A 24,516-nucleotide genomic window follows, 5' to 3' on the forward strand; every position below is an offset into this window, starting at 1 on the left:
CTCAGCCAACATTATGTTAGGGGATGGTGTCTGGTTAATTTATTTTAAATCATTAAAGTTTAAAAAGCGCAGTTGTAATGGTTTGATCACTGTCTCACATTACATTTGAGAACTGAGTTTATACAGTAAATCTGTTTTTAATATTATATGTGGTTTTACACTTTGATAAGCTACATTTTATTTCTCAGTCACTCTCAAAGAGTCTCAGCTCTTTAATATCTTTTTAAATCTTGTACTGATCCATTGAGTCATACTTTAAGAAATACAGCAATAAAATGATCCTAATTTAGGAACAGTTTTAGGAAATTAACAGTATGGCAGGTCTGCTTGTTGGTTCATTTTATAATTACTAATAGTCATTATTGAGACTGTATGTCTATATCTATTTGCTAAAGTATATGTGTCATCACTTCATTATTATTTCACACAGCAGATGCAAAACATTACCAGTTTGCCTTGCAGTACGATACTGTATATATATTTTAAACTGCACCATTTGTTAGGTTTAATTAAATATTTCTACTTTAGAAGTTACATTTTAATTCATTCCACTGGGATTATGTTCTTCATGTGCATTCTAGGATAATGCCCCATCACAGCTGACGCTTTGAATAATGTTAAAAAGCTTTAAAAGTGCTAAAAAGCCACATTCAGCATGATTCTCCTCTTCAGGAGTCAGTGAGTAAAGTTATTTGTTCCTCCTAAATAAGGGCTGTCCATGCCACTGTCCAGGGAAATAACAGAGCCACAGTACCACTATAACTCTGTGGCAATCGATTGATTCATTTTAAACACAGAATATTTTTTAACTGCAGGAAATAATTGTGTTAAATTTTAACCAGAGCAGCTCATGAAACAGCTTTCATAAGAAACACTTAGAAGTAAATGTGTTAGTGTTATATAATATAATATAATATAATATAATATAATATAATATAATATAATATAATATAATATAATATAATAATAATATTAAAAAAAATCTTAGTCTATATATATCTTACTCATTAGATATATTAGCTTTATAGCTCATGTTTGTCGTCCTTTACACATTAATTGGATTGATCTCGACTTTCTCAAAGAGTATGATTTTATTTTATTTTATAGCTTGTGATTCATGGGCTGATTTTAACTCTGACATCCTCTTTAATTCTGATTTACTCTCTGCCATGATTCAGCATGGGCATCTGTCCCACTTGTCCAGAGACAAGGACAGGACAGAGACACCCAGGGCTGCATTTATTAGCATTTTATCTTTTTTTTCATTCTTCATTCTTCCTGATGATCCTCAGGGTTCACATACTGGCTCCTAAACTCTGCCTCTGGAGAATCACATAAACATTGAGGAAGCATTAAAGACCATACATGGTAAAGATGTCACAGTTCTTAGTGTATGTATGCACAGTGCTGTAGGAAGTGTTTATTACACACATCACAGAATTAGTTTTAGTGACATGTGATGTTAGGGGTACCCTAGAATTTCCACAAGTGCCAAGAACCATCAAGTGCCCTACTGCATTCTCTCAATTAAAGATGCATTGTATCATTATTATTTCATATGTATGTAATTTTTATTCAAGTTGTCTGGGATATCAGCCATGCACATCTGAATCCTAAAGTTTTGGAGTAATCAAGCTGTGTGAAGTGTTCAGGCTTTGTGAAATATTTAGACTGTGCTCTTGGTTGTGTCTTATGTTAGTGGGACAGTCTCCTACAGGCAGAATCTCAATTCTGATGCATTCTTTGCATTTTTAATAACAGATTTAATGTCTCTCTGCAGGAGGTTTAGACTTTGGGATATTTTATTTACCTCCACTTTAGTCTTATGAGATGTTTCATGTCATAGCCAGACATAAAATCCCACTAAGTCCATTTCAGTTCCAGACACTATTCAGTGTGTTAAGTTGAAGGAGAATGAATACTTTTGCACACCATTTTAATACTGTCAGCTGTTTCTGTAACATGTTTAATGCTTTTTAACAGAAGGATGAAGAGAAGCATGGCCTGTCTCTGTCTGTGTGTGTGTGTAGCTGAAAGTGTAAAAAGGCTCAGGGGAAATGTCCTGTGCAGGAACACGAACACTAAAGATCTCAACACAAAATCACACTCTACTATACATATTTCACAGATTTAATACACATCTGCTATTAATAATTTAGAGATCAGCAGCTCTAGGCAAGCTGAGGGCTTAATGTGTGTGTTTGAAAGAGAGAGGGATAGAGGATTTTAGTGCTTCAGAATCACAGACACACACACACACACACACACACACACACACACACACACACACACAGCTTCCACATCATCCTGTTCCACAGATCAATCTAAGAGCAGCCTGCAGTTATGAATTATTCACTCAGAAGTGGAATGTGCTGATAGCAGAAGAAACGAGGAGGCTTTTATTTCCTCAGGGTAGGATCCAGTACAAGAAGATGCAAGGAAAACAGTGCCATCTGCTGTTTGTGAGCAGTATCTCTTACATCTGCACCAAGGCTGCATTCCAATTCAAAACACTTCCCTATTCTTCAAATAAGAGAATACCCAAAATGCACTGTAAGGAGTGTAGGGAATAAAGATCCTGATCATATCAATTGAATAAATAAACATAAACACAGTGCTGGTAATTTATTCGAGTCAGTATTTATTACTGGTGCAGTGTTTAACGATGAACAGTAACATTAAGAACACAGTAATGACTACATCGTGCTAAATAAAATACACACACGAGCGAATTTACAGTCTCAGAGCTGGAAGGTGGCTGACGTCTGAGCCATGGCATTGTAGATGAATGTGTTGTTAAATGGCACAAACTGGTGTGTGATGATTTTGATGGCTTCCTGAGCTGCGGTTCCTGTAAAAATAACATAAACCTGTAATTTGCAATTCTGACAAATCAAAATTCAGATTTCATCAGAAGTTTACTGACTATCACTGTAATGCCTGTGTGCGTGCTTGTGTGCGCTCACCTCCCAGTAATGCTGCGACTGTGTGTGGCTCTGCAGCTCCATAACGGCAACTAAAACAAACACACACACACACACACACACACACACACACACACACACACACACACACAATACTATATATAAACATCAGTAGAAGATCTGTAAAAAATTTTGTTAAGTATAATAACAAATTAAATTATTAATGTTAAAAATCACTCTACTATTGACTATTATTATTGTATAATTACTGAATTACAGGGCTCCAGACTGCGACCAAAAATAATAAATTGCGAGTAATATTTTTGCCTAGTTCTCCACCTGCGACCATATAAATGTACACCTTATAAATTTTTGTGTGTTCTATCAAATAATTTGTTTACGTAATAAACAGAGACGCTGTTTTTCAAAACAGTCTCCATCTCTGTCCAACTCTTCCACTGATGACACACCCGTAGTAAAAAGCAGGCTGCAGTTGTGCCAGCGTCGGAGAGAGGGAGAAAGACAGAGGCACTGAGGACCATCTTTCTATGTCAGTCAGTGAAAACATAAATAAAAGTGCCAAAAGACATTTGAAAACCTTCTAGGAATCTCATGGCTGAGGTATGATCACGAGACGAGAAAATATTTTGCGACTTCTGCTCTAAAACAGGCAGAGAAATTGCAGGGAAAACTGATTTCATTACCCAAAAAGATCATTGAAGAAAAGAGATAGTACGAAAACACAGCTATAGTCAACAGCATAAAAAGCTTGTGATCCCATAATGGCGAAGAGCACGCCACAGAAAACACCGTTAGTGCTCGCAGTGTCTCGGACTGCGTCCTGAAAGAGCTAAAAATAAAATTCAACACCGTCTATATGCTCACTTCAGTTCCCAGGCCATGCTGTAACATGATGGCAGATGTACACATGAAAGGATGACTCGAAGTAAGTGTTTTACATATTTTCAAGTTCATTATTCTGTGGCACTTAAAAATATAATTTGCCGCCTGTTGTTTTTCTCATAGGAGCCAATGGCTCCCTAATTGATTTTTTTTGTCCGGAGCCCTGAATTATATTAAATAAATGAAAAAAGGAAGGTCTATAGGGAGGAAATGACATCACACTGATGATCACTCACAACTCGTGGATGTAGTCATCTTTAACGTTGACGTTGAGCGAGTACTCCTGCAGCAGACTGTTCACACATATCTTCAGCCTGCTGATATCCTCTTCCACCTGGTAATTATACACACCTAACACACAAACACAAAAGAGACTTGTTTTAAAACCACATGAAATATGTACTGTTATTATGAATGGATTTGGACTGTAATTAATAATTTACTATAATGGAATAGAACTACAGTTTGCATGGACAGTTCTTGCATTTAAGGACCAATCACTGAGCAGTACAACCCCAAAAATGATACAACTATAATTAATGGACCTTAGGTGTCACCCAGATGAGGATAGGTTCCCTTTTGAGTCTGGTTCCTCTCAAGGTTACTTCCTCATACCATCTTAGGGAGTTTTTCCTTGCCACTGGGATCATTAGGGATAAACTTAGAGACACTACATTTATAATAACTAACAAATTTAAATTTTGTAATCTCTATTTCGGTGAAAAGCTGAAAGTGCTACATAAATTAAACTAAAATGAATAATAGAAATATGTACTGCTAGTGATGGCTTTTCATGTTTATTTCTAGTTCAATTTTTTTCTGGATCTGATGGTGTACAGGGTTTGAATAGTTCTGAGTGATTACTCATGGTCACTCATGCTCCTGATAGTTTTAAATGGTTATACTGATACCTGGGTATCTGGAGTGCTGCTGGTAGAAACGATCAACAGAACGCAGCATGAGATAAAGAACCATCTCACTGTCAGGATTATCCATACAGGAAGCTGAAAACATAACACTTTATGTAAAATACTGAACATTATTAAAAAAAAAACAGCACTGAATCATGAAAATATACCAAATTAAATAAAAATGAATATTTATATTTTATTTTACACTGAGAAAAATAAAAGACGCATTCAAACTAAAAGAAAAAGTAACACTTTAAATAAATAAAAACAGTAACATCCAAAATTAATTAAAAATAATAAAAATAAACAGCACATGACGTCAGTGATTCGCCTCCAGAGGCCGCTCTTGTACTGTATAAGGCAACTCTGAAAAACTACTATTATTAGATGATCCGCTGTAGCGACCCCTAATGGGAGAAGCTGAAAGAAAGTTGTTATTATTAATTACAACTATTGGTGCGGATGAATAGGTATGTCGGTAATGCAGCCTGTGTATGTGCACTTGCGTATGTGTGAGAGACAGAGAGGCAGAAAGACAGAGTGACTCTTACTGATCTCATCTTTGTTAATAGTTTCCAGACCGTATTCTTCAGAGAGAGATCTGCAGTGGAGAACCCTCAGGAACGCTGAATTCTTACCTGCACAGGTAAACAGCAGAGTTACACAACAGCACATTCTGAGTCAGTGCACGCACGCACGCGCGCACACACACACACACACACACACACACAAAATGTTCCATTTTTCACATTTCTATAAGCCATATGTGTGGAATACTATAAAATTGACATCAACATACACTCAATACAAGATCCCTTTTTACACACTATTAGTATGTAGCATGTATCAGTGTGTCACTGTGCTTCAGTGTGTATTAATGTGTGTCAGTGTGTTACCACTCACAGAACAGTCTGATGTCCGACTCGGAGATGCTTTCTGGCGGCTTCAGCATGACAAGACCCGCACCCCCCAAAAGAATACAAATAAAATAAAATAAAAGCACACACAAAACTGTATTACAAACAGCAAATTGTATTACAACAGTAGAAAATCATCATTTGCTATGTAATACATGTGTGTGTGTTTGTAAATATATATATATATATATATATATATATATATATATATATATATATATATGTGTTACCTTCCCAACATTCTGCAGATGAGACTCAATGTGTTTGGCTACAACAGCAGCATCCTGCATTGCCTTCTCCCTGTAACTACACACACACACACACACACACACACACACGCACACACATGCACGCACGCACAGATACACAGTCAGATAGTTAAACACATGCACACAATTGATACTTTTACATCTGTCCATCAGTATGTGTTCAACTATCTGACTGTGTATCTGTGCGTGCGTGTGTGTGTGTGTGTGTGTGTGTATACACATTTTGCAGGTTGATGAATTTATCTGAGTCAGAGATCATATCTGGGATGGTGCCGCGCAGAGGGAGTTTCCCGTCCCCCTCATTCTGTACAAAATCCCTCACACCACGTGCCTTCAACCAAAAAGCTGGGGTCTGTTTACACAGATGTTTATACAGCTGTTTATACAGATGTACAACAATGCATTTTACACTAATTCCTAATTCCATAAAGAGAGCATGTAAACACAGAAATACAAATGTTCCAGATAGTGATTATAATAGACATATAATCTGTGATTGTGATAAAATGATGAATGTGAAGTGTTGAAGTGTGACCTGTGAGGTGATGTTCTCACACAGCTCAGAACTGAAGATCTCCTCCACGTTGCTGCAGATCTATATACACAATCCACATACAACAGTACTTTAATACAACCCCAAATCAGAAAAAGTTGGGACAATATGGAAAACGCAAATAAAAAAGAAAGTAGTGATTTCTACATTTACTTTGACTTGTATTTGATTGCAGACAATCTGAACACAAAATATTTCATGTTTTATTTGGTCAACTTCAAGTCATTTGTAAATATACATCCTTTCCTTTCATTCAGACCTGCAACACATTCCAAAAAAAGTTGGGACAGTAAAGAATTTACCACTTTGTAATGTTGCCATTGCTTTTCACCACACTTAAAAGATGTTTAGGGACTGGAGACACCAAGTGATGAAGAGTTTCAGGTGTAATTTTGTCCCATTCTTCCTGCAAACAAGTCTTAAGGTGGGCAAAAGTACGGGGTCTTCGTTGTCGCATTTTTTGCTTCAAAATGCGCCACACATTCTCTATTGGAGGCAGGTCGGGACTGCAGGCAGGCCAGTCAAGTACCTGTACCCTCTTCCTCCGCATCCAGGACTTTGTAATGTGTGCAGAATGTGGTTTTACCTTGTTGAAATATGCATGGACGTCCCTAGAAGAGATGTCTTCTTGAAGGCAACATATTGTGCTCCGAAATCTCTATGTACTTTTCAGCATTAATGGCGCCATCACAGAAGTGCAAGTTACCTTTGCCAAGGGCACTGACACAACCCCATACCATGATAGACCCTGGCTTTTGGACTTGTTGCTGGTAACAGTCTGGATGATCCTTTTCTCCTTTGGTCCGGAGCACACAGTGTCCATTCCTCCCAAAAAATACCCGAAATACTGATTCATTTGACCACAGTATACGTTTCCACTGTGTGATGGTCCATCCCAGATGCCTCCGAGCCCAGAGAAGTCGACAGCGCTTCTGGACACTGGTTACATAGGGCTTCCTTTTGGCACAGTACAGTTTTAACTGGCATTTGTGGATGTAACTACGTATTGTGGTACTTGACAAAGGTTTGCCAAAGTAGTCCTGAACCCATGTGGTGATCTCGCTTATAGATGAATGACGATTCTTGATGCAGTGCCGCCTGAGGGATCGGAGATCACGGTTGTTCAGCTTAGGCTTGCGCCCTTGTTCTTTACGCACTGAAATTTCTTCAGATTCCTTAAATCTTTTAATTATGTTATGTAATGTTGAAGGTGAAATATCCAAATCTCTTCCTATCTTTCTTTGAGGAACATTGTTTTTATACATTTCAATAATTTTCTCACGTATTTGTTGCTAAACTGGCGATCCTCAGCCCATCTTTGCTCCTAAAGGACTAGACCTTTCTTGGATGCTGCTTTTGTACCAAATCATAATAACAATCACCTGTTGACATCATCTGTTTCAAATCACCTCATTATTTAACCAATTTACCTCATTACTAGCCCTAAATTGCTCCTGTCCCAACTTTTTTTAGAATGTGTTGCAGGTCTGAATGACAGGAAAGGTTGAATATTTACAAATGACATGAAGTTGACCAAACAAAACATTAAATATTTTGTGTTCAGATTGTCTGCAATGAAATATAAGTCAAAGTAAATTTAGAAATCACTATTTTCTTTTTTTTATTTGCTTTTTCCATATTGTCCCAACTTTTTCTGATTTGAGGTTGTACATACAATAACTGATGAGTATATCTGATCACACAGACACACACACAGACCTTAGTGGGGTTTAGCGCCGTGTTGACATTCTTAATGGCTTCATCAAAGTTTTCCTCCTCTTCTGGAGCACCGTTTTCATTCTTTCGAATCCCTGAGAAAAGAAAACTCAGGATTAGGAATCACTGTGAGGTTTCATTAAATTAAACTTCAAATAAAAACAGAATGAACAAAGACAAATCATTAAAAAGCAACAACAAAGATAAAAGATGGATGGCGATGTGGATGTTCTAACCGTCTCTAATCAGCTGTCTGAACGCCTCCTTCTCTTTATAATTTTTTGGCAATTGAAGGTCGTGCTGACGGAAAGAATATTTACATGATTAGAACAAGAATTGTTCTTTAGTAAGAAGAACACAACACATTTAATAAAAATCCAAAAATGTTTTTATTTGTATGAACATAAAGAAATAACCGATTTAATGAATATAAAAGTATTAACATTATGAGCTCGTTATATTGTGGTTATGTTTGATATCATGTCATTTATATAATTTTCTCTTTAGGGTTTGGCTTGTATAGTTCTACATTTTTTTAATTTATTTATTTATTTTTACGTGTGACAATGTTACATGTGATGATCATTTATCATGAACATGTGTCTTTTGAGGTTTTAGACTGCAGCTATACAGTCACATGATCTTGTTCTGTCAAAGAGAGACTGCACCATTTCAGAGAATCATCTGCATTTCACAAAAATGGACACATTACACATTTACATAACCACATATTAACAGGTAATAAAAGCTGTTTGGTAGTATAAAAACAACACCTGCTCTGCATTGCTGCAGTGTGAAAAAGAGCTCTGAAAGAGGTCTCAGTGGTCACAATTAAAGAGGATTATAGACCTCTGTTTCTGCTACAGAATGCATTATGTTTATGTCGATCATTTTCCTTGCCCCGGGTCTGACAATGAGTTTATCCAATCAAACTTCTGTAATTTTTTTTTTTTATTATTATTTTAAGATATGGTGCAACTATAATTTGAAGTATCAAACATGTGCATAATAAAGATATAGGTCATGGAGATAAAGTTATTTCTGCTGCGTTACATTCATTTTGACTGTGGAGTTTAAGTTGTGGATTTACCTCACTGTACCACTTCTCCAGATATTTAGCGATGATGATGATCCATGGTGTGTGACTGTGATCCTACCATAATAAGGACATAGCAAATTTCAGTTGTTTTGAATAAAAACTTCTAACTTAGTGTAATGCTCCTCTATGTACCTTTTTGTCCATGGAGTCCAGTTCGTAGGAGTTTATATGATTTTTCAGCTCTGTGAATGGAGCGTCCAATCTGAGATCCTCCAGTGCACTGTCTGGGTGAGACTCCACCACTGGCAATAGACAAAACCATAAAATTAACATACTATTATTGTGTGGATAGAAATAAATTGTTATAGAGTGTACAGTGTCCACTGTAATGCTGTAGTGCTCATTATCAGGTTACATTTTTAATCCGGCTGCTTTAGTTTTCTTTTTGTTCTCTCACACTTCTCAGAGTTGCATTTAGTTTCTATTAGTGATGGTAAGATTCACAGATTCGCATCTGTAAAATGGCATAAGAGTCAACGATGTGATGCATCAATTTTAAAAAAGTGTGCTTTGGATACAAGTTAGCATTTTGTATCACAATGCATCGTTTCTAAACTGTTTCTTAAGCTCATTCTCTCAGCACCACTGATGCTATGTAAATATGACATGTCACAACACTACAGAGACCGAGACATGTCCTGAGAGTTATAGATTAAATAGAATCTATAGAGAATATAGATTAACATGGCAGGGGTAGAGCTGCATTTTCCAGGAGAAAAAACAGGAAAAAAGTTTTTTTTGCATTACAAAGGCCTGTTTGTGAAAGGGCCATGTGTTAGAAGTCAGAAGGCACTAAAGTAAATTTATTTACTGTCTGTCTGAACTGGAGAAAGAAAAGCGAACTATCTGTACCATATTGAATTGCATAGCACCATATTTTTTCCACTGCACTGTATTGCATCGGTAGCTGATTCATATGTGTTTTAACGTATCGCATAATTATTGGCTATGCATCGCCCTCAGTTATGGCCTAGTTTCTATACAGATTAAATGATTACACTATGTTTTACTACGCTTTACTACGTATTACACACTTTATAGGTTGTTTTGTTTTATAGTAAATGAGATATCAGTGGGATTAGCTGGACAGACAAACAGATAAATAAATAAACAAACAAATTGACAAATAATGAAAAATGTATATGTGATTCAGCAAGTGAATAAGATTGTGTGTGTGTCACCTGTGTGTTCCTTCACTGCAAGTCTTATGTAGCCGACAAGTCCATATGCTCTGCAGACCAGGAAAGGCACACTGGCATTCCATAACACACACGCCAATCTTAAACAGACACTGGACACACACACACACACACACACACACACACACACACACACACGTTGCCATATTACATAGAAATAAAGATTAGCTGATTAAAACATTTCACTCGGTCACTTATACAATAGTAGTAATGTAATAAAGTGGGGCACAGAAGAGAAATCACAGAGACATTACAGAGAAGACACAGAGACATTACGGACATGGTGCAGAGAAAACACAGAGGCAACAGAGACGTCTTAAAGGTGTCACCAACACTGCCCAGAGTATAAACAGAGACAACACTGCGGCAACAGAAATGAAGAGACATCACAGACACAGCTCAGAAAATCAGAACTCATAGAGAAAAAGCGAATACACAAAGAGAAAAGACGCATATGTCAGAGACACTGCTGAGAGGAGACAGAAAGATGGCACAGTAATGATGCAAAGGCAACACAAACATGACACAAACACAGCACAAAGATGACACGTATGCACACATATTGCTGCTTCACCTTTCTGGAAGCTGAACACTAATGACCAAAGTGAATCTGTTGAAAAACTCTGGATCGTTCTCCAGCAATTTTTCAGCATCCTGGAGACACACAGAAAGAACATAGTTACAGAAACATTACTTTGTAATCTACACAAACACACCATCATACACACTTTCTTAAAGAAAACAGTTTATTTATATTATCATCTTTATCAATATTCCACACACACACACACACACACACACACACACACACACACACACACACACACACACAGATTCCGATGTTTTATATTTTTTAGTACAGGGTGAAAAATGCTGAAAATATTCCTCATTATTAAGGACACATTAGAAGAACTCTGTATTGATTATTGAGTGTTATGTGAAAGCGCTCACATCCTCCACAAAGTTTCCTGAAACATCACTGTTCAGTTCCTGCAGTAACTCAGTCGCTGCTTGAGCTCGGCTCTGAAAATACACACACACACACACACACACACACACACACACACGTCCGTAAAAACACAAAATCAGACACACTCAAAATCTCAACATACTCTCAACACAATAACAATAATAACAACAATACTAATAATAATAATAATAATAATAATAATAATAATAATAATGATTGTATCTGCAGAGCTGAGCTTACCTTACCAATACTGTCAATGCTGAGAAAGAAGCTGCAGAACAAAAATGTTTGTGTTTGTAAAGAACTAAAATAAATCTGGTCATATAAAATATTACAAGAGTTTTAAACACTTTACTTGTTCCCAACATCCTCTCCAGTCACTTTATGTCCATCAACTATAGTAAAAGCACCGATACCTACAACCACACACACAAACACACACAAAGTTTAAGTGACGCTGTTGTGTTGGTTTGTGTGAGAAATCAGAGTTACTGTAACACAACACAGTGTATAACTGTGTATAAATAAATAAATATATGCGTGTGTGTACCAGGTAACACAAGGTTCTTCAGGATCTCTGTGCCGGTTGCTGTGGCGTTTATCAGACACACATGTCCGCTTTCAAGAGCATCCTGACCATGATCTCCCCATAACCTGTCATTAAACAAACACACACACACACACACACACACACACACACACACACAAATATATATCCACAAAAATCATATATTAAACTACATTTCATGTTTGTCTTTATGTTTCTACACTTACATATAGCTATATTGCAGTAATCCTCATCCTCGGATTCTTTATAAAGTATTTTTAATAAAACCTGAACTTTATGCATTAATGTTTTGCAGGGAATAAGAGCTAAATCCGTTCCGCACGCGCTCAATCAGGGCCTGAACAGCTCATTATGAAATAAATGTAAAACCATTTAATTATAAATAAGGAATAAATCTTTATTAAAAAAGCCTCATCATCATTTACCTGAGCTGTCGATCATATCTCTGCTCTTTATTGGTTTTGTGTTCAGTCATACCGGCTCAGCTTCTACACAAACACCAGCACCGCTACAGAATGAAACAAGGAGGCGGTGTTCCAAACCGCTCACTACTTCCTACATAGTGCACTACATAAAGTCTCTAATAATATTTTCTTACTCTATTACATAATTAAGATCAAGTAAAACTACAAACTTTAGGCATACAAAAACAGAGTAATCTGCCATGTTCATTGAAAAAGTAAAAATAATGAAACTGCTAAATTTTTACTACACCCTATTAAGTGCGATAGTGTGCGGTTTGAGATGTTACCATTCCTTTAGCTACAATCTCCCTCGGTAAATCAATTGATCAAACATTATACAACGTTTGTTTTTTATTATACAAGCTAAATTAGCTTAATGTTAGTTATACACAACATATTTCGTTAAATATAATTGCCAGATATTCCAATTAAATGATTTACTATTATTATATTCATATCTGAAACCGTGCACCCCTAAACTTAATATAATGGATTAATCCAAAGGTGATGCAAAAACCGGAAGTAAGAATTTGCGGGTCATTTTTCTTCTGCGCCGATTCAAAGTGTACAGACGAGATATTTACTGCCCCTGGTGTTCAATTATACAATTGCAGCGCATTTATTTAACTAGAACTATTATTATTTAATTAAATAAAATTAACTGTTAATTAAATAGATGTTCATTTAGAAGCAGTAATATTTTATTATCAGCTGGAGATATACATAGAGATATACAGATATATAGAGTTCAATGTACAGCAAATGACTTTACTGTTAGGAGGTTAGAAGTGAGGGTGGGGTATGTAGGGGCAGGTTGTCAGATGTTCAATAGTCAAAAATAATTGTTTTGTCACATAATTAATAATTACTGACAGTAAATATAAAGTAAATATAAAGTAGAGTTTGTGATATAAAACTCGAGTGTGTAACTAAATGAAGTGTGTTCTTTAGCTTCTTCATTATTGTGATGTTCTACAGACTGCAGGTTGAAGTTTTTTCTCCCGGATGAAACAGGATGAAAGTTGCAGCGCTCCAGAGGATCTTTAATGAATTATAGATTCTTAAGTCATGACAGCTCTGTTTCAGACACAAAAGATAATCACCGACCCTAACAAAACACTGTGTTTAGTGTCACATGCAGGCCTGAAGTGTGTGTGTGTGTGTGTGTGTGTGTGTGTTTAATCTGCACCTGCTGCTCTTGCTGTGTGTGAGGAACAAAATGGCTGTTGAAAGTTTAGCAGCTGCAGGGTGTCTGTTTGGAGGCAACTTCCCTTCTCCAGCTCTGTATACTATAAACTTTTAATTATTAAGCCACACTTCAGTCTACACTTTTTCCTCTAAACCCAGACTGTTCCTCATTGTAAATAAAACAAAAAAAAACCTTAAGCAAACTTAACACACTGGATATATCTGGGGTGTTTAAATAGGAACACATTGGACATCTGTGTTGATTTTAAATCAGTAATGATTTCATATGTACTTTGCTTAATCATTTATATTGAATTAAACTAACATCTTAGATCAGCCCATCAATCTGCTAAAAGTTCATTTTTATTTGTCCATTGCATATGGTTGCAGAGTTGTACATGGTGTTCTTGCCAAAACTTTGCCAAAGTTTTGTTGATTACCTGTGGCCTACGTCTGTGTTAATTCCTCTGAGGACTTTTTTTTTTTTACTTGATTGCTGACTGTGATAAAGGGATGGAGCCTCACACACACAATACTGTATTTCTGACAATTTTCATACAGTTCACATTCCACAGATTAAAGCAGAAAGCCAGTACTTTAACCTCACTCAGCGTTTAATTCTACCTCGAGTATACTGTGTAAAAAGAAATTAACAGACTAAACATTTGAATATATACAAATTGTACATTAAACAATTAGAATAAATAGTCACCAAGTGTGTGTGCATTTAGAGCTTTATTTAGGTTTTCATAAAATACACAATAGCAGCAGCATGACAAAAATTGTTTTGGTAAAAAAAAAAAAAAAAAAAATTCACTCAATACAAGCAGAGGATAAAACTTACAAAAATAAAATCCCAGTTCTATAGCCTTAAAAATCCATTTCCACAGTAGCCTGAACCTTCTTTAGAAAAATAGTGTGATCCTCCATAAAACACACAGCATAAAATCTAAAATCGAATCCTCTCTTTGATTTCGTGTGTGCGCACGCGCGTCCCACCACCGTTATAGCAGCATTCAAGCACTGAGGCTCTCTGAGGATTCGGTAGGTGGGTCACGACTTGGTAAATCAATAATACATGTTAAAAAATAAAGAATAAAAGCCATTAGAATTTTGCAGAGATCAGTATGAAAAGTTCTAGAAGGTGAGCCGAGAACAGCATGGCTGTGGGTTGTGCCCCGGTCCATCAGGTGAAGCAGAGCAGCAGTCAGGACGAAGAGTCTTCAGGTTTCTCACTGCTGGGGGGCGGAGTCAACACACCAGACGGGACAGACGAGGTCTGGCTGTGATCCGAATCTGCCAGCTGATGGGTGTGTACCTTTCCCTAAAGAGAAAGGAACAGAGAGTCACCACTTACACTTAGTGAATCTTTTACACAAAAACTTACAATAGATTCAGTTTGTTACATCAAAATACTTAAATTACAATCGTCCTTAAGAGCTGATCATTTTAATTTGTATAACTTTCACAGGAATGTAAAATTGTAAGCAAATATTAAAGAGTTAGTGATTAAATAGGCTTTATTTGAAATTAAACTATTTAGCCATACATACATACATACATACACACACACTTGCCAAAAAGTATTCACTCGTCTGCCTTCACAAGCAAATGAACTTGAGTAAACATCCGATTATTAATCTATACGGTTTAATGTGATGTTGGCCCAGCCTTTGCAGCTATACCAGCTTCAACTCTTCTGGGAAGGCTTTCTACAAGTTTAAAGAGGAGTGCGTTAACGGGAATTTTTTTTTTGACCATTCTTCCAGAAACGCATTTGTGAGGTCAGACACTGATGTTGGACTAGAAGGCCTGGAACAGTCTCTGCTCTAATTCATCCCAAAGGTTGGGGTTGAGGTCAGGACTCCGTGCAGGAGAGTCAAGATCATCCCCAAACTGTTCCCACAAAGTTGGGCGCATGAAATTGTCCAATATGCCTTGGTATGCTGAAGCAATTAGAGTCCTTACACTGGAACTATGGTGCCAAGTCAAACTCCTGAAAAACAGACCCACACCAAAAATCCTCCCCTCCACTTAACTTTACACTTGGCACAATGCAGTCAGACAAGTTCCAGAGCTCTAGAGTCTAGTGGCCTTGTGCTTTACACCACTACATCCGATGCTTTGCACTGCACTTTGTGATGTAAGGCTTGGATGCAGCTGCTTGACCATGGAAACCCATTCCATGAAGTTCTCTGCACACTGTTCTTGAGCTAATCTGAAGGCCATGAAGTTTGAAGGTCTGTAGCTATTGACTCTGCAAAAAGTCAGCAACCTCTGTGCACTATGCATCTAAAAGTGTCACTCGTGTGTGGAGGTCTGGGGTTCCATTTCATGCCATAGGTGTTCACGTGGGTTAAGGCCAGAGCACTGTGTAGAGCAAAGCTAGACATAAGCACATGTACACACACAAGCTTCACAAAGTGTCTTACCAGCCAGTCCAGGTAGGGGGAGTGACTCTGGATGTTGTGAATGTTCTCTGCTGGAATGCCTTTAAACGTTTTTAAGGAGGAGCTTCCAACATCACGTATTGCCATCGCAAATGGTATCATCCACCTCACACATCGCTCCACATCACACCACTTCAGCCCTGAAAAAACACAAAAAGAGCGCGAGAGCATGCACATTATAATGTGTAAGGATATCGGATTTAATTTAACTCAGTAGCATTATATCTTTAGCACCAAAACTTTATTGTATGTTCTTACCAGAAACCTTCATGATGAGCTCCATAGATGAGAAGTGGAACAGAGCTGAAGCAGCCAACAGGCTTGAGGAGAACTCTAGACTCCTGACATCCAAAACGCACAAATCCAACAGCTACACACACACACACACATTACTACCATCATAATTTCCCTCTTATCGTTCAACATTAATATATAAATCTGCGGAAAAACAGAGCTGGATCAGTGTTCATGTAATCTTGAAACAAGGCTTGTGTTTGAACAGGCTCCGCCCCAACTACAAACCCCACCCACACATCCTTCACATTATCTCAAGCATAATTTAATTCGGTAGAAATGCTATAAGAGCCAAAGCTCTCCTGGCTCCAATGATGAAAAGACTGTTTATATTATAAGATCAGCTGTGTAAACTAGAGTGTAAGGAATGTTACCTCAGCGATCTGTACAAATGTGGCCTGAGGAAATTGTGGCATGAGAACTTCAGTGAACTCCTTCAGATGAGCCATTTGCATGTAGATGTTCAACCAGGACACCGGAGTTAATGGACTCAGGCTCCAGTTCAGTTCCTGAGAAACAAACGATTCAAATGTTATTTTATTTATCAATTGTATATCTAAATTTAATAAACTGTACACAAATATGGCAAATTTTAACACAATATAACATTAAATGAAATGCTCTCTGCTCTTTAAAACCATTTTACATTCGAACACACCTTTCATCATTGTGTCCAGTTTAATGGTCTTTTGTAAAAAACTTAAACCAAAGGCCCAAAAAAAAAAAAAAAAAAAAAAAAAACCTTTATTTATATACATACATACATACATACATACACACACACACACACATACACAGTTGAACCCTGTTATGCCGCCAGCCTACGGGATGCCAAAAAGCGTCGACATAACCGATGATCGAGATAAACGAAACCAATATGGCGGCAATATATTAACGTGCTTGAAATTTCTTTATGTACATGATGTGCGTTAAGTGAGAATGTACATGCACGTGTTTTTGGAGTGGTTTTTTTTTTTTTTTTTTTTTTTAAATACACACACAACAGCGTTGCCGCAATTTGTTCGATGAAGGCATGCTATAAAAATTTACGTTTGCTATCAACAAAAGGCATATGTGCACCAACTAACAGCAGAGATTTACCAGTATACAATACAAACCACCGTCGATTCTCGATACAAACCTTTATCATATTCTCCATCATTGCAAACACAAAGATCGCCCACAAAATCACAAAAAACATGCGGGGTGTAGTTCGTTTTTACAAAAAGCTAACCAGTGTCAAAATTAAATTCGCGAGTCATTTCACTCCGACACACAGCTCTGAAAAGTATCCTACACTCCTGTGCCTTCTCTTCCAAGATAGCATCTGTAAGGCTTGATTTTTCCGCCACTTCTTCTGCGGCTGCACGGCACTGTGCCTGAAACTCATCATCGGAAATATCCTGAATGACGCAGTGCATCCAGCAGCTTGAGATTGTTTCCTTCTTCACGGTATTCCAGTCTGATTTCTAATATAAGACGCTCCCTGGGTGAAGGGTATGTACAACTTTGTATAAGATGCGTCTTATATACACGAAAATACGGTAGTGAGACGGTGAAGTGGCATCGATAACTAACATTTTCAAGAGCCAGCGATTGGTCATGGGGATTGAGATAACTGACGTTAAGTGGCTAATTTGGCCTGCTTTTTTGTTTAAGATATTAGGGTTCGGCGACATAACCAATGAGAAAACGGTAAGACAAAGAGAGAATTTGCCAGTTCCACTTCAAGGGTTGGCGAGTAAACCGAGGTCGAGATAAGTGGGTTTGACTGCTTCGGCCGAAAATGGCCCAAAAGTGCATTTTCCGTTTTCAGCCGAAAGACTTTGATCACCGAAACAACACGGCCGAAACAGTTTGTTGTGATGACGCAAACAGAAACCGCGTCCTGCACGTGCTTGTCTGAAGCAACACGTCTGCGGTGTGGACGTATTTCAGTATATCTGACATTCGACATCATGCAACCCGTCACTCAGCACTGACCATTCAGCAGTGGCCTTTCAGCATGCAATTCTGCATCACGCAACACACAGAACACCTAACAGAAGATAGCAAGAATCACCTCATATACAATCAATTCTATACCCAGTAAAGTTTAGTGATCTGAATCCTGTACCGTGTTTTTACTGAAATGCTGGGGCGAGTACAATCCCCTGATCAGCGCACACCAAATAGTGAAAATCCTTACATGGTCCTTCGAGCTAGAGAGGAAAACTTCCTAACATTTGGACACTGGTCGTCTAGAGTGACCAGTGTCCAATATTATGAGAATGTAGAGCAAGTGTGAGAGTTCAACTTCACATTTGAAAAAGGTGTAAATAGTTTACCTTCATGATTATGACCTCCATGCTGAGAATCTCCTCCTCTGTACACGCTCCGTCAGTCACATATGCAAACTGGTGCACTTTAGGAGGATAAATCTCCTGCAATAAGAATAATAATAAAAAAACAATAATGAGCAATAATCTAATCCCTGGTGCCATTTGAACTCAGCAGTCATGCCAATTAAAAGTTATAAAATAAGTACTTAAATAAACAAAAGTATATAAAATTTGAACAGATTTTAACAAAACTGATACAAATGCCAAGAGTGTGGTCTTCGATATAAAATAAATAAAATGAAAAAAAAAAAAAAAGTGTGAATGTAACCAGACAGGAGTCATTCTGAATAACCGCTTCTCATGTTGCTTGTCATTTTTATTATTAAAAATAATTGAGATTAAACATGTACCTCCATTTTAGCGGCGATAAAGAGAGCAGAAATGCCGATGAGCTGCAGTGTGGACTTCTGCACGTTCTTCTGTGTGGCCATGAAGCGATCAAAATAATCCTGACCTAAATAAAACGTCTCTCGGTGGAGTTTATACACTTCACACACCTGCAAGGTAGAGAAATATTCGACTAAAAAAAAAAAAAATTCATTCGGTCTTACTGCCCAAAACCGTTATTAAAAGCTAAAGATATCCCGATCCTGACTGTATTTATTACATAAGCACCAAAACACACATTTGCACATCGTTAATTAGTGCAATGTCCAGCACTTTAGTCATCTGCTGAGTAAACATGATTAAATCTTTATAAAGCTTCACCCCTCATTGATGACTGATTACAGTCAGGGTGTGTTAATCTCTTTTACACACACACCTCGATTAACCAGTCAAGCAGAATGGCCCTCATTTTAGGCTGCAGGTTGGGGTGTCTCTCCATCACCCGCACATTATGAAGGTAAATTTTATCTTTCTTCAGCAGGTTATTCCACACATCGTCTTTACTCGCCCAACTGAAATCACAAAGCAAAATTTAAATCGAGTTCACTGCACATTAAGTGTTCTGTAATTTTGATCATTAAACAAGGGTTTTTTTTTTTTTTTTTACCAGCATGCTTCTGAAAACATTCACATGATCAGGTCAGTGTAGTGACCTAGTGTGAACTGAGCCCTAGTTATGGACAAGAGATCAATTACACAAAAAGAAGGTGTAGGTTCTGAGTACCCAAACACCATATTGTGTGAAAATGCAGCAACAAAATCAAGTTATACATCAACAATATATACACACACAAAAATGTGTGAGAAGACAAAAAATATCTGCAATTAAATACATTATTTATTGTAGATTGTGTCTGCAGTTTTGGTGAACAATGAGGATGGAGGCTTTATTTGTACATTTAAATACTGAAGCTCCACCCTGATGCGAGCTACGGTGTGGTGTTGAGTTCACACATATCTCCAGTTTGCTGAAGTGTTGCTGCTGCTGCTGCTGCTGCTGACTGGTATTTTAAACGTAAAGCAGCCTTGAGTCTCACCACAGGGCAGGCAGGGGCGAGGGCCGCGTCGGGGTGACAAACACACTCCTGCTGGTGTAGTGTGCGTATCCCACCCTGCCGATTCCAACCGGTTTATCTGCCTGACATGGCGAGGACGCTGGCGTCTGATCCCGGCACGTCTGAGCAAGCAGAGACAGAAAAGAGCGTTTTGTTAAGGGAATCAAACAAAATACCAATCACAAAACTCAATACCAGAAAACACGTTCCATTCAGAATACACACAATTCAACTCATGTAAGAATGTATTTAAAGGCAAATTCAGTTCAGGAAAACATCCAATGAGACCACATGCTTGTGTAAATATTTAAAGTAGTATGTTAAATTACAGGCTTTATGTACAAGAAAAGCCACAGCATTTATTCAAAATCACCTCCTGGGATGAACACTGCTTCTTTTTTGTCTGCATCTCTGTAATTTCCTCATCTGGATCCTGTAAGTGCTGTAAAGCAAAATTTAATTAGTTAATACAGTGCATTAATAATAAAGATAATCACAAACGCATGACAAACTACTCACAATAGCAACATCTGCTTTCCTTTTCCTGGCGCGTCCTGAGCTGGATTTAGGAACGTCATCGGTTCTGGTGTTCACTTGTGCATTCAACCTAAAAGAAACACTTTTCTTTAGTAAAGATTCAGTGTTAAAATACCAGATATTAGAAATGAAACTGTAAAACTCTTCCCCTCAAACATGCTGCTACTTCCCAACACCTGTCTACTGAGATTCAAGTGAATAAAACACACACTTACACACTCTTGCTGGGCATTATATCCACAGGATTGTCTCTCAGAACCAAAGAGAGCCTAAAACAAACAGAAAAGTTTTAAAGGTGAGGTTTTTCATCATTTAATCCACTTTTTTCCCGGCGTGTATGTGGCCTGGTTTCCTCCCAACCCCCCACACAAAGGCCTCATGAACACTGCAACATGAACACCAAATAAAATCCTACCATTAAAACATCATGAATCCAACATAGAGGTATTAAAGAGAGCTGAAAGAGTGAGGGATGAGGGAGAAAGTTGTGAGGTCTGAATTTATGTGGCTAAACCTGAATCCTAAATGGAGTTGATGAGAGAAGAGAAAATGGCCGCTCACTTCTGTTATTAAACAGATATTAAAATTACTGAATGCGTAAAAAAAAAGGTTTTCAATGTGAAAATAGTTTTGGAGGATCCCAAACTGTGATGATTTGAGATTCGTGTGTGATTAACGTTTATAATCAGAGAGTTTAGAGGAAGAGAAGGAATGAGATCTTTACCTCCAAACGGCGCGTGCAGGAGGAAAAGCCGAAGCTGCAGAAAACTTACGCAGAAAATTCACAAACAATCTTCATCATCATCCACTTCTTCACCTGGACTGAATTCCTGGATGTGCTGAATGAGATCTGGTCGTTATTTCCCCTGTGTATGTGGTATAACGTGTTATAGTGCGTGTTTCCCCCTGAGCTGCTCTGATCTCTGCCTCATTTTGCGCGTTTGCCTTTATAAACTGCGCAAACTCGAGGCGCGCGACTCGAAATCAGGCGTTGAATAAAATAAAAAACAAATATATACATAAATAAATAAAACTAAACAATAACCTAAATACCCGCTGGCACTTAACCACCCTACAGCACCATCACTCCTCTCTGACTCCCAACTCCAACATAAAACATTTTCTTTATAAACACATTCACCCCTTTTTTTTACCGGGTAAAGAGGCGTGACCGGGGTGACGTCACGTTGGCGGTGACGACGTCATCCAGGAAGTTCTTGGGAGCACGTGGACAGCTGTGTCAGGAAGTAAACAAAAAGCAGCTGTTGCTCAGAAAGGAGGCAAAAGTCAAATAAAGTGTAGTAAAAACTAAATATCGGGCATGTGTTTTAATAAAGGATAGTTCATCTTTTCACGAGTCGATTTGGCAGAAAAAAACGATTCATATTATTTTATAGTTTATTATTATTTTAAAATGAATCTTTAATAAATTCATTTCAAAACGGAAACGATTCTCAATTCATTATCAATTTATTAATTCATTTTATGCATACGATGTGTGTTAATTATTATTATTATTATTATCATACTTAATTAATAATAATATGTTACATTATGATGTATTCCGACAATAATAGTTATTTATTTCTAAAAATGGTCCTTCAACGTGGTTTATATAAAAACATAATAGCGAGTGTGTGTGTGTGTGTGTGTGTGTGTGAGAGAGAGAGAGAGAGAGAGAGAGAGAGAGGTGTATATATGAATATATGCACACACAAAATAAGCATGAGGACATTTTATGGCCCAGGTGCTGATATCTCTGTATCGTAGTTTAACTTTGGACCAGTCACGTGGTTCGACTCAGCCTGAGCGCACATCATGAAGTTTGTAAAGCTTTTTGGACGCTTAAAGTCAAACATCATTGGAATGATCCATGTTGGAGCTTTACCAGGTAGGATAGATTACTTTTTTTGTTTGTAATGTGTTGTTTTGTATCCTGTAAGCACAGCTGTATTATGTGTCATTGTGTTTTCTTCTGCAGGTACGCCATTACACAAATCTGCAGTTCCTGAGCTCATCGATGAGGCATGTAGAGAAGCAGAGCTTTATCACCAAGAGGGAGTAGTAAGATATAAATATTCACATTTACAATAAAGACATTAGAGAAAATTAATGCAAGGCTCATAAGTGCAAGAAAATTTGATATTAAAATAAACACAATATTCAGTTGAATTATGTAATTTCTCCAATAGAACAGAGCAGCATGTCTAATCAGTTTGAATTCTTTTGTTCATTTATGTATTATAAATGAAAATTCACTTATAAAAATGATACATATACTAAGATTTATATATATATATATATATATATATATATATATATATATATATATATATAAAGCGACACTGTGTGTGTTTTCAGGACGGGTTGCTGATTGAGAACATGCATGATGTTCCATATGTCTGTGAGTCAGGGCCGGAGGTGTGCGCGGTGATGACTGCTGTCTGCTCTGCAGTGAAGAAACTTCGACCGGCGTTTCCTGTTGGTGTGCAGGTTCTAGCAGCCAATAATCATACAGCACTGGCCATTGCCCTAGCCTCCAGTCAGTTAAGACATAAGAACAAGAATAAGCGTTTGGATGATTACAGTGGTGAGTGTTGAGTTGTGTGCCTTAAATGTTCAGGGCTGGACTTTATCCGAGCAGAGGGTTTTGTGTTTTCTCACGTGGCTGATGAAGGCCTGATGAATGCATGTGCCGGTGAACTGCTTCGATATCGCAAACACATCGGAGCAGAACACGTTCAGATATTTACTGACATAAAGAAGAAACACAGGTGAGATCAGAGCAGTAACATCTACATCTAACCCAAATCTAAAACCCAAGATACATTTAACTTACATACAGCACCTTGTATTTAACTAGCTGATATGCAGCACCCAGTATTTGTCATGACCATTTACTAATCATGATCATAACTTCAATTCAGTGTACATCTATTTCATGTTTATTAATATTAACCATGTATTGTTTTTTTCTACTTCCTTTTCTTATAAATGAATAAAACAGCATTAACTGTTTAATGCAGAGTGTGAGATATATTTTGCATGTGCAGTGCTCATGCGCTTACAGCTGATGTGTGCATTGCTGAGACAGCGAGGGCAGCTGAGTTTTTCCTCTCTGATGGAGTGGTGATCACTGGACCTTCAACTGGTGTTCATACAAATCCACAGGAACTGAATGGTGAACTTCAGATAATATACTATTTATATGTACTATTTAAATATATCTCTAACTAATGAAGCTTGTTTATTTAAACATGTATTTTGTATTCATTTGAAGAAGTTATTTTACATAGTAATTCATGAGTTAACTAGTTAAAGAAAAGTAACTAGAGGTTGATTTATTATTACATTTCTGTTTGTACCAGATGTAATGCAATCAGTCCAAATCCCGGTTCTGATCGGTTCTGGAGTGACTCACAATAACGTGGAAGATTATCTGCAGGCAAATGCACTGATCATCGGCTCACATTTTAAAATCGGCGGGCGCTGGGAAAACAGTGTTGATCCTGACAGAGTGAAGAGATTTATGGAGAAAATCCACAAACTTCGCAACTGACAAAAAAAATAAAAAAATAAATGTATATTTAAAATATAACAGCTTATAATTTATACATGAAGAAAGACTTGTTTAATAGTAGTTTAATGTTTAATATTAAATCTATTATCTATTATAATCTATTATAATCTAAATCTATTATAATATTCAGTTGAAAAGAAACAAACTCAAA

At 37.3% G+C, this 24,516-nt stretch overlaps 3 protein-coding genes across 6 annotated transcripts; 1 reads left to right on the forward strand and 2 right to left on the reverse strand.

Annotated features, from left to right (window-relative positions):
- Nucleotides 1-2,621: 2,621 nt before the first annotated feature.
- Nucleotides 2,622-12,654, reverse strand: nae1 (nedd8 activating enzyme E1 subunit 1). 2 transcript variants are annotated; one of them, XM_046840978.1, is made up of 20 exons: nt 12,455-12,654; nt 12,012-12,115; nt 11,817-11,877; nt 11,702-11,732; nt 11,443-11,514; nt 11,066-11,145; nt 10,474-10,583; nt 9,425-9,534; nt 9,284-9,346; nt 8,430-8,493; nt 8,197-8,288; nt 6,460-6,519; nt 6,143-6,276; nt 5,886-5,961; nt 5,642-5,708; nt 5,290-5,376; nt 4,739-4,831; nt 4,064-4,178; nt 2,967-3,016; nt 2,622-2,851 (listed from the first exon to the last, which is right to left on the reverse strand). In XM_046840978.1, exons 1-20 carry the CDS (start codon nt 12,502-12,504, stop codon nt 2,742-2,744), a joined length of 1,629 nt encoding a protein of 542 aa, XP_046696934.1. In that variant the 5' UTR covers nt 12,505-12,654; the 3' UTR covers nt 2,622-2,741. The 2 variants fall into 2 exon arrangements, with proteins under 2 accessions (XP_046696934.1, XP_046696936.1); XM_046840980.1 differs by having other exon boundaries at nt 5,642-5,681; nt 12,455-12,645.
- Nucleotides 12,655-14,397: 1,743 nt separating this feature from the next.
- ccne1 (cyclin E1) lies at nt 14,398-21,943 on the reverse strand. Of its 2 annotated transcripts, none has more exons than XM_046841038.1 (12): nt 21,559-21,943; nt 21,001-21,054; nt 20,768-20,855; nt 20,622-20,690; nt 20,231-20,370; nt 19,570-19,705; nt 19,157-19,303; nt 18,753-18,848; nt 16,800-16,934; nt 16,390-16,501; nt 16,114-16,271; nt 14,398-15,005 (listed from the first exon to the last, which is right to left on the reverse strand). In XM_046841038.1, the coding sequence occupies exons 1-12, from the start codon at nt 21,588-21,590 to the stop codon at nt 14,889-14,891; spliced, it is 1,284 nt and encodes a 427-aa protein (XP_046696994.1). In that variant the 5' UTR covers nt 21,591-21,943; the 3' UTR covers nt 14,398-14,888. The 2 variants fall into 2 exon arrangements, with proteins under 2 accessions (XP_046696994.1, XP_046696995.1); XM_046841039.1 differs by having other exon boundaries at nt 21,510-21,941.
- Nucleotides 21,944-22,439: 496 nt separating this feature from the next.
- zgc:162297 (uncharacterized protein LOC555865 homolog) lies at nt 22,440-24,479 on the forward strand. Of its 2 annotated transcripts, none has more exons than XM_046839969.1 (6): nt 22,440-22,676; nt 22,767-22,849; nt 23,147-23,327; nt 23,430-23,559; nt 23,839-23,966; nt 24,154-24,479. In XM_046839969.1, exons 1-6 carry the CDS (start codon nt 22,604-22,606, stop codon nt 24,342-24,344), a joined length of 786 nt encoding a protein of 261 aa, XP_046695925.1. In that variant the 5' UTR covers nt 22,440-22,603; the 3' UTR covers nt 24,345-24,479. The 2 variants fall into 2 exon arrangements, with proteins under 2 accessions (XP_046695925.1, XP_046695924.1); XM_046839968.1 differs by having other exon boundaries at nt 22,442-22,676; nt 23,409-23,559.
- The last annotated feature ends 37 nt before the right edge of the window (nt 24,480-24,516 follow it).

The sequence above is a fragment of the Silurus meridionalis genome, chromosome 26, assembly GCF_014805685.1.
Source record: "Silurus meridionalis isolate SWU-2019-XX chromosome 26, ASM1480568v1, whole genome shotgun sequence".
NCBI classification, from domain to species: Eukaryota; Metazoa; Chordata; class Actinopteri; order Siluriformes; family Siluridae; genus Silurus; species Silurus meridionalis.